Genomic DNA, 10,286 nt, shown 5'->3' with positions numbered 1-10,286 from the left:
AATGCATTCAAAGCTGGAAAAAGGATTCAGTGCGGAAATTTCGCAGCTGTTTTAAATGAACTGTTAACATTGCTGTAAAATGTTAAAGTGAAAGCAAGTTAACTTGTTCTACCCAGTCATCGCACTTAGCTGGATTGTTAGCAGCTGCAAATGATTTGTGGAAGGAATTAATCTGAAAGTTTACTTGAATAGAGAATAAGGAGCTGGCAGTGTTTTCTGGTTTGTTAATTTTGATCAAAACATGGGGATTTGTAGCTTGAAAAGGTACAATTCCTTCTAAAGAGCTAGAAATCTTTCTTCTAAAGTCCTTGAGGTATTTCCTGTACCCATACTCAATATGTAAACCCTTTCTTTCATGGTAGCCCTTTAATGCTGAATTCTGCTCAGATGTTAACCAAGAAAACAGATTTTTCATTGTGGTCTCTTGAATATGGAACCATTTTTTTTTTTTAAATCCCACAACTCATATTTATTTTTGTGAACAATGCATTACTGCAAGGGTCCAAAATAACCGATACAGTAGTTTGGAGTAGTGTCTTTTTGAACTAGCATCTTAGTTCTGCTTTTATAAGCACTATGAATCATCTGTCTTCACGCAAGTAGTCTTGCCACCAAGAGAGACTCAGTTAGGGCTAACTTGAACAACCTTTATTTATACTCGTCAGTGTGGTGAGCAGAGTATTCAGTGTCTGGACCATTATATTTGCTCTTTTTGCAATGGGGGGAAAAAAAAAACCCAAACCCACTAAACTCTATAGTGAAGAAGCTTAGAATGCTTAGGAAGGAGTTTATTTTGCCTTTTCAAAGCTTGAGGAATAATGTTAAGTTTTTTTACTACTGGAAAGGATGCCAGTACTTTGGAATAAAGTGCTTATCCTTTTTTTTGCTCTTCAAGAAGGGCTTCAGTCTGGTATTTTTAAAAAACTAATATGATAAAAGTAATATTTTTTTTTTTAGCTGAAGGCTTTTAAATTTACTTCTCAAAATTATGACATAATCTAAGTGCTGTATTGGTTTCGCACTGAGACTGCTGAGGATCTTGTATGCCTGTTTGGCTAGCTCTTTAAGTGAAATGGGGATCTGAATTTTTTTCCCCCCATTTATAGGGTGTGGAAGCATGAGGACTAAACCAACAATCAAAAAATACCCTCCATCCACCATAAGCCAAAGTGTCATTTCTCTGCAGTTGTCTAGTTGTCATCTATTTTCAGTTTTGGGTTTATTATATTGTCCTTCTTTTCTCCTTTCAGTTGGTACGTGTTTAGGCACTTAGAAGATAAATTAAATGTCCAACTTGAACAGGAAACAGTAGATCTGAGAAAAACAAACAGCTGTTTACTGAAGTCATGGTTTAGCATTTCAGATTTAGTGATTTGTTGAATTTTTGTAAATGATAATATGAAAACCGCTCAAGTTCTAGAGATGACTGAGAAAGATTGTCGTGCATTGCACTAGGTAGTTATCGTAACCTTTCATTGCTTAAACTACAGTAAAATGTTTTTCTTCTTTAAGTAAGCATCTCGATCCTGTGACCGTCAGGGTTAAGGTTTTAGACAGACAGTACTCTAGACAGAAAGCCATTTACATGGGAAGTGGTTCAAGTACAACCTGAGCTATAAAAAAGGGTACCAGAAATCTGTATGAGTAATAATGGGAGAAAGAGGAGGATTTGTTTACCTTATACATGTAATGCCCAGCACTTCTGCTTTGTAGGCCAAGAACATGATGTACGTGGTTATTTGCAAACCATATTGCAGACCCCTTTGAATATAATGGGGTGTGCCTTCAAATATTGCAGGTCGGAAGTTATCTGAGATGGCATTTCAGCACTCAAACGTAATCCTCACGAATATTGACTGCCTGTATTAACACAGGTAGCTCTGATGTAGCTGGCTGCGTGGAATATTGAGAATTCCTGAACTTTTTTGACAAGAAAAATACAATGTTATTTTTGTTATTGACATGACACATCTGGAATTAAGCATTTGTTGCAAAGTGCACATTCAGTAATAAAGATAATGGCTATCAATATTTGCTGCTGATATATTTAAAACCTTAAATTAAACTGTGCCTACTAAAGGTCTCTTTTTGGAGGAAAACTGGAAAATTAGGGCTTTGTAACTATTTTTGCTAGAAGACTCGTGCTTGCATGTGTCTCAGGGTCTTCAGTTTTCCTTGGAAGTGATTTTTGATATCCAAAGTCCAGAGGTCATGTAAAGCATTTTAAAATTTCACTTCCAGTATTTATTGGTTTGGAAACATGTTAAATCCATTATTTTAAAACTTTTTATGGGGGCCATGAGCTTTTATATTTAGATTTCTGGCTATTGCACTTATATTTGTGTTTTTGTTTGTTTTGTTCCAGTTTAACTTAATGAAAAACCTTATGTAAATATTAAGAAATTGGCTTTGGGGGAAATGGAAGAAAAAGATCAGATCTGAAAAAACATTTATATAAAATAAAGAAGTTCAACAGAGTATGGTAGCAAACCTCACAGTCATTTATATGCATATAAAAACATTAACGGATCTGCTGCAAAAGATGGTAATGGTGGCTGCATCCTCACTGTATGGTTTTCTTTGGGGATTACTACCCTAGCATTCCAGTCTGTGAATTAAACAAATATTGAGATAACAATTGACTGCTTATTTATTTTGTACTGTTAAGGCATGCAGCTTATAAAAAGATGCAGAAGCTGACGACTATATACATTGAACATTGAGTTCTACAGCTATTGCCTAGGAACTGTTCCACGCGAAACATTTATAATTTTTGCCAGATCTGTAATGTATATAGTTGTACAGTCTTTCCTTAACATACTTTTTAAAGTTGTGTTCTACTTTTCATTAATCAGTACTTGATATTAGTTCTTAGAGCTTTCTATGGCAAAAATAAAAAAAGTTTAATTCTAAAGATGGGCGTAGCATGTTTCTTTTTCAGTGATAACTCAACTTCTATAGTCTAACATGTTCGATTACCAACAGTTTGTAGCTTCCTTTTCCAGGTCATTGGGAATAGCAGGGATCCCCCTGTGAGGGGGGAGGTGATTTTATTTGGGGCTGGGTTTTTTTGGTAGTGTGGGGTGTTTTGGTTTTTTTTTTTTTGGTGTTTTTTTGGGGTTTTTTTGGGGTTTTTTTGGTTGAGCACTTTCCTAGAAAGCAACCGAGCTGAAAAACTCCACTGTGCATTATTAGGTGAATGTTGTAATATATGCTTACTCTCAGAACAGGCAGACAGTAGAACAGTCTGTCCAGTTACTACTGACATTGCAAATGAGCTGGAAATCAAGAAAAACAGAGCGGCCAGCGCAATGCATTTCAGCTAACTCATGGTGAGGGCTCCTTTTCTTACCATGTTGCTGATATGATTTGGAAGAGTTATATAGTTGGTGAACTGTGGCTAATGTGGAGAAAATTAAGTTACTTTATGTAGATTTCTTATTACAGGCAAGGAATGCAATTTAATAAGTAAAATACCAAATGATGTTTGGGATGTCTTTATCTCCTTGGTGCAGGGCTTCCACCTACTTCTGCTAACACAGAAGAGCAGCTGACATCATCGGGACAGAATGAAGCCCAAAGTAATGTAGTAAACATGAAAGTAAATAAAGGAGACATTGACACTGCACTGGCTGGATTATTCACCTCTGTGTTAAGCAAAAAGTCAGCAGTAATGACTTTATAGTGACTGAAGTCAGGGCACCCTGTTATGTGGGTAAAACTGCAGAATTATGAAGTGTGGGGGCATGTGGGGCTTTTAAAAACAGCATTTCAAAAAAAGTGTCTCTGGCTAATCCTGCTAGAAAGACCAGTTTCCAATATAGCAAATATAGTCTTTCGGAGTTTGTTTTTTTGTTTTGGTTTGTTTGTTTGTTTGTTTTTTTAATGCACGATGCTGTTATACTGGAATTTCTCAACTAACATTAAAGATGCTTGTAAAACAGGAAAGATGCTAAAATATAAAATGCAGTTTGTAAATGTTTACAAAAGTCACACAATTTTATTTAACTTTGGTAAAGTAATAAAAGGGTACATATGAATCACAATCTTGACATTCTCATAAGAAATGATGAATACAGTGCAGAGTGTTGCATTTACATTAAACGCTTTTTACTCAAGCAGAAGGAAACGGGTAATTCAACAAAAAATCCCACTGGAAATTTTTAAAATGTGATAATGGACTTGTCCTTTTATAGTGGATTTAAAGCAGCAATGTAATTTTTGTTTAAATATTCCTTAGGGGAAAAAAAAAAAAAAAAAAGAGAATTTGGGTGATTTCCTAAATTTAGTATTTGCCAACCGAAAACCAATGACAATCATTTCCTAATTGTTCCTCTGCCACTAAGTTTCTTAGTGAGTTTCTTAGTCCTGTCCTGTAGTGTCCCCTAGTCCTTCTAGCTCTAGCCTTATTTAGCTGACAGGCACAAATGGTAGAGTATGTTTGTCAGAAGTGGGACAGGACTGTTAGCTTTTATTTCAAAGATGCAGCAATAAAATGTTTTCAGATATTAAATTAAGGTCCCCTTCTGATTCTAGTTTTGTGGGGAGTTTTACCAGAAGTACTCAAGAAAATGTAATATAAAATGCCCTGGTATATAAATTTAATTTCCAGTATGCAAATTTGGAGGAGCTGCACTTCAGCAATCTATAGCAAACCAAAATGTCACCAGGATATGTTCTGTATACACGACTGCTTTAAATCCCATGATTTGTATTTGTTTCTCCAGCCACTTATTTTTCTTTGTTACCAGCGAAAACTTACGCTTGCTTCTGCATAAACAGTGTCATCCTTTAGCTTATTAATATACTGATTAATATTTGACAGTGGAAATGATCAGGTTAAGACACAGCCTAGCCTAAAGGCTTTGAAAATGCATCGGATTAAAACCAGCACTATAAAGTGTGAGTGTACTTTGAAAAGTGAGATCAGAGACTTAAGGGTTCATTTTCCATTTTGACAGTACTTGATTTTTTTTTTTTTCCAGATAAAAAGTAAAGAGATGCCACAGTTTAAAATCCAACTGGATCCACACCCCCACCTCTCAGCGTGTATTCCACTTTTAGATTCTGTGGAACCTAAATGTATTCCATGGAATGCATATATCCCAGGTATTCCACTTCTAGACTCTGAAAGCCAGATTTAGCTTTTAGGTACTTTTTTGTCTGCATCAGTTGGAAGTAAAGGTAGACAATTTAGGATTAGGGTCAGGGAAATAAAATCTTTAGGAAATAAGGAGTAAAATGGCAATACCTTATTTTTATCCCTGAAGTAAGCAGTTGAGAAGGGTGAGGTTAAGCAGCTCAGATCTGAACGCTGTCATCTGAAATCACTTCCTGGAGCAGAACCACACTTTACAGGACAGTGTGTCACATAACAAAGCTGACCTTCATTTGTTATGCAGGACGCATGCAAAATCTGTTGGAATCTAGATCAATCAGCACAGTCATCAGCTGAGGATTAAATGAAAGTCACAGCAAGAATTACAAATTCCTATCAGTTACATCCTATATTACAGGGTGTTGAATTTTATTCATGTGAGACTTACATCTTGGAGAACTAGTCGTGGACATTCCTTATGTGCAGCCCATAATACAGCTATTAAACAGTGCTTATTCAGGGTGCTGATTCAGTCCATTAAAAAAGTTAAAAGTACAAGCTTCAAAAAAAATTCCCAACCAAACAGAAGAGAAAAAAAAACCAACCCAATAATAATGTTTTCACTGCACAGTTTCAGTGACCTGTGGACAGTTCCTGATGCTCTTTATAGGAATACAAGGAAGATTTAGGCAGTGCAAACACCCAAACTGTTTGACTTCAGCATTACTTACACAGAATTGAGAGACAGACAAACTGCATTTCACCTTCTATCTTAAGAAGCATCCTGCAATAAAAACAGCTTGCCTATTAAAGCTTTTCCCCTCAAAAAAAACAATATTCCAACTGTTCTGCTAGACAGACGTGAAAATATCGCATGACATTATCTCTTTCCGTTAGCATTAAAGTTTGAGACACTGTTGAAGTTTCCCCAGAGATGTTTCCAGTGTGTAAGCTGTAACCAACAAGTGATGTGAGCTAGGTTCTGTGGCCCAAATAAATCCCAGCAACTGGAGCCTCAAGGCCAAACAAAACAAGTATCAAGTCGAGCTGTCTGCAAGCACCCTTACCTTAAACAGACTGATACTCTCCAGCAACTATCGATCTTGGCTACCCTTACTTCAGCTTGGCACAAGATGGAGTAAGGCAGACCAGAATCTATCATCTGTGTTGTACCACTTTATTAAAAACCAAGAACTACATGAACCTTGCAGCAAAACAAGGAGGCTGGAATTTTAGCTCACCTGCTACTCACCGACCCTGCAAAACATCAGCAGGACGTCCTCTTCCTCATACTCTGTCGTTAAACCTTTGAAATAAGTCTCGCAAGAAAGAACAGTCCAATCTAATATTTGTATTTGCAATTATGTTCTGTAGCTATCCTCCCACTCCCTCCCACAGTAAAATATAAATACAAAATATTCACAATTATATCAATGGCAAATATTTTTTCTTCTTTTCCACATTCTTTATGGTGTATAAGGTGGTGGCTTTTCAAAAGGTGGAAAATACGGTGGTGAGTAACGAGGCGGCGCATTAGAGGACCACATATAGCTGGGAGATGGTGACACTGACTGGGGGTCATCGGAGAGGCCAGAAGGAGTGGAGGCTGGAAACACGCTGGAATGCTGCAAGGAGACAGCAAGAAGGCTGTGATGTAACCTGTCATGTCAAGGACCCTGGCAAAGTGATACTTCACCACCAAGCAGTGCAAAATTAACACTTTGAGGCTCACTTCTGCAAAACATGAACTGATGGCCAAAACACAACCTAAGGAGAATCCAGACACCTTGATCTGGTTTCCTACATGGGGCCAGCTTCCTCTACAGAAAAAAGCCCTGCAGAAACAAATGTAGACCTTGTCTTGGCAAAATAAGAGGTTGGATGAGGCTTTGAGCAACCTGGGCTAGTGGGAGGTGTCCCTGCCCATGGCAGGGGGGTGGAACTTGATGATCTTCAAGGTCCCTTCCAACCCAAACCATTCTGTGATACAAATAAGTATCCAGCCGAGCAGCTGAGAAGAGGACTTTGCAGCAGAGCTTGGTTTGGTATGCACCAAGGCTGGTATTTTTGTAACTGTTGTCTAGTGGCACCAGCAGTAAAACCAGACAGGTTTACATTCATGTCACCTCTAATGCATGGCTCTGATGAGGGAGATCATAGAATCATTAAGGTTGGAAAAGACCTCAAGGATCATCAAGTCCAACCCAACACCACCTAACTCACTAAACCATGTCCCTAAGCACCACATCTACATGTTTCCTGAACACCTCCAGGGATGGTGACTCCACCACTGGTGCAGATGGTGGCTATCACAGGGCACACCTCTCAGTTGATGGCCAAGACCTTAAGCTCTTGTTAATAAAAAAAGTCTCCATCCCTGATGGCTGAAAAGAAAATGTATGATGTGTTAATGTCATTGATGGCCAAGACCTTAAGCTCTTGTTAGTAAAGTCTCCATCCCTGATGGTTGAAAAGAAAATGTATGATGTGTTAATGTTACCACTGAGTTAACATCCCCCTGACAGAAGAGATGAGCAAATGTCCTCATCTGCTTCAACAAGTGACAGATGATGTTGACAGCAAGGTTACATAAAATCACTGTTTCCAACACCACAGCTCCATCACCCAGAAGAGGACGGGATGTGTTACAGCAGAGGGGATGTTTGCAGGGACTGTTCTTAGACCAGCTGAAGCATGTAGAAAAACACCACAACAGAACAGCTTTTCAGTTAGTGTGTGTCTTCAGCAGCTCAGATAGCTTGTTTCCGAAAGCTCATCTGTTTCTCTCAAACATAGCAGTTGGCCTAATAAAAACTAGCACCTGAACACCTCGCTTTGCCGCCACGCTCAGAGCACTGCAGGGGCCAGACACACGCCTGTTTCTAGGAGGGCCTCCACCAGTGACAGGGGAGGCAGGCAGCAGGCTCTGCTGCCTTCTCTTCAAGGACAGCTTTCGGGAAAACACAGCCTTGGCAAGAGAAAGCACTGCCAAGGACCAATGCCTAGTAGGAAAGATTTGATATTCTCTGCAGGAACAGGAAAATTAAACTGTGTGAATGATGGGAAGACAGGTCCCCAGAGTGCTGCAGACCGGCTGGCTTTAACCTTGCTGCTAAACAAGAAAACATCCGGTAACGTTCCCTACCTGAAAGTCGTATGCGGAGTAGGGAGGCAGGTGAGGAGTGCTGTGGTAGTAGGTGTTGTAAGATGTCACTTGTGGCCTCGAGTAGTAGGACACCGAAGGGTGTGCATTTTCAACCGTACAGTTCAGCGTCGGGAGGGAAGGAGTCTGTTAAAACAAAAAGAAGAGAATCTCAGGCTACAAACCAAGTCACAGAAAGCTCACAGCAGAATGAAAGAGGAGCATCACGTGTCTTCAGAGCTCAACTTTGTCAAACTACCAAACTGGCAATCTGGTTCCTGAAAAGGAAGATCAATTTTTAAGAAAGAGATTATTTTTTTTTCATCCTAGTATTGCCAACACCTCTGAGAAGGTTCCTTTTGAAAATACAATCTCCCAATTCCGTTCATCTTTTCCGATTGTGTTCAGGTGGTGACACCAGATCAGAAAACTGAATCATGTCCACTTTCTCCTTACAGTTATTACATGCCCTTCTTTCCAGCCTGACTGCAGTGACACATATATAATTTGCATTGAAATACCCATAGCTCTTTTCATTATTATTTTTAAAAGGCAGTTTGCCTGATTTGTTTTGTTTAATGCATAGAGAAATTGGTACCATCTTACCATGTCTTTAAAGCCTCCAAGAATCGCTGCTGTAATGATCCCTAGGAAGAGCCCCACTATGTTCAGAATTGTTGCCGACCAAAGCAAGTGGTAAAGGTGGATGATGTCCTGGCAGCTGCTGACATCAATGTATTCATAGTAGCCTCCAGAAATCTCTACTCTGCTAGATTAGGAAAAAAAGCAGCAATAATGAAAAAAATATGCACCACACATCATAAAACCTAAGCACTTTGGCTGGACAGTAAAATGCATTCTGCAAATTAATGACAGCCTGGACCTAACTATGAAGGCAGCGGGGTAAAGCCTGCTGGATCCCAGGCTTGTCGCATCCGAGATCTTCCTCTGTGATAATGGCAGAAGATGGCTCCATCTATTGTGAAACAAACAAGTCCAGCAAGGCCTGCTAATACCCAAATGACCTTGAGTCTGAATTTACCTCTTACTTCTATCGTCTGAAACCTCCACAGAGATCTTGGAGGCTTCCCAAGGACAAACCGGTCTTGGAACTACCCAGGGAAATCAGTCCGTGCCCCGAGGAGCGGCAGCTGCCCCTGAAGCAGTGCTGGCTGCTCCCCACAGCCACCAGAGCTGCCGGGTGGGACGGGTCCAGACCAGCACAGCTGCCTCCTGGCACCGCAGGGCTTGGCCACGAAGCTCCTCCAACTGGGCTGCTCTGCTCCAGCTGCCTGCCCTTTGCAGCTCTGCAACCCCCGGGACCTTGGCAGAGAGAGGTCTTTCTGCTCCAATTTTTAAGCTTTTCCACACGCAGAAAAGAGACAGAGAAAACTCGGTTGAATCCACTTTGGTCATTATTTTGGAAAGTGAGCGCCTCCTGCCACATGTGGGCAGGTGGGATTCTTCAGTAACAGCTTTTCTCTGATTGCTGCTGGGGGGACAGGCTGGCCTTCGGCGTAGCTTACCAGATGTAGTGGGCTACAGCAAATTCCACTTAAGAAAACATATTTATTGGGGACAAACAATACTAAGGGCTTTATGAATGACTTTTCTCACAGCTCACATGTGGGTTGGGCTCAAACTGCACAAGGGCTTTGAGGACATGGGGAAGAACAGGCTCGTATTTAAGGCCAAGAGGCAGGAGATGCAGGCTCAGCTCCCCAGCAGACTCTGCAAGGCTTGCGGGAACCTGCCCCCTTTCCCAAGAGCCGCCCTCCTTCCCTCATTACTCAATTTCAGCTTCTTTTCCTTTTTTCCCTATCTTGTTGCAGCAGGCCACTGCAGGAGACCCAGCAATGAAGAGACATGGATTTCAAGCAGAACCAAGGCAGGGCGTAATGACAGGCTGTAAAAACCTCTGTGTTAGCCTGACCTCTGGATAACCTGAGCACATACCGAGACTGCCTTTAACAATACAACCTGCATGGACTGTTTGCAAGAGCTCGCTGCTATGGACACGTGCGAGAGTGTAAAGCTCTCAGCGAG

At 40.4% G+C, this 10,286-nt stretch overlaps 1 protein-coding gene across 1 annotated transcript in view; it reads right to left on the bottom strand.

The window, feature by feature from the left end:
- Positions 1 to 6,285: 6,285 nt before the first annotated feature.
- Positions 6,286 to 10,286, bottom strand: part of TMEM255A (transmembrane protein 255A) — a gene marked incomplete at its 5' end in the record, with an annotated part of 18,470 nt that continues 14,469 nt past the window's right edge. The window contains 3 exons of the mRNA XM_010081145.1: positions 6,286 to 6,723; positions 8,244 to 8,387; positions 8,847 to 9,006. Of these exons, the coding sequence (XP_010079447.1) occupies positions 6,565 to 6,723; positions 8,244 to 8,387; positions 8,847 to 9,006 (463 nt within the window). The remainder of the gene's footprint in view (positions 6,724 to 8,243; positions 8,388 to 8,846; positions 9,007 to 10,286) is intronic.

Source organism: Pterocles gutturalis, unplaced genomic scaffold, assembly GCF_000699245.1.
Source record: "Pterocles gutturalis isolate BGI_N339 unplaced genomic scaffold, ASM69924v1 scaffold9584, whole genome shotgun sequence".
NCBI classification, from domain to species: Eukaryota; Metazoa; Chordata; class Aves; order Pterocliformes; family Pteroclidae; genus Pterocles; species Pterocles gutturalis.
The sequence above is the reverse complement of the archived record's forward strand: the minus strand, read 5'-3'. Positions and strand labels throughout refer to the sequence as shown.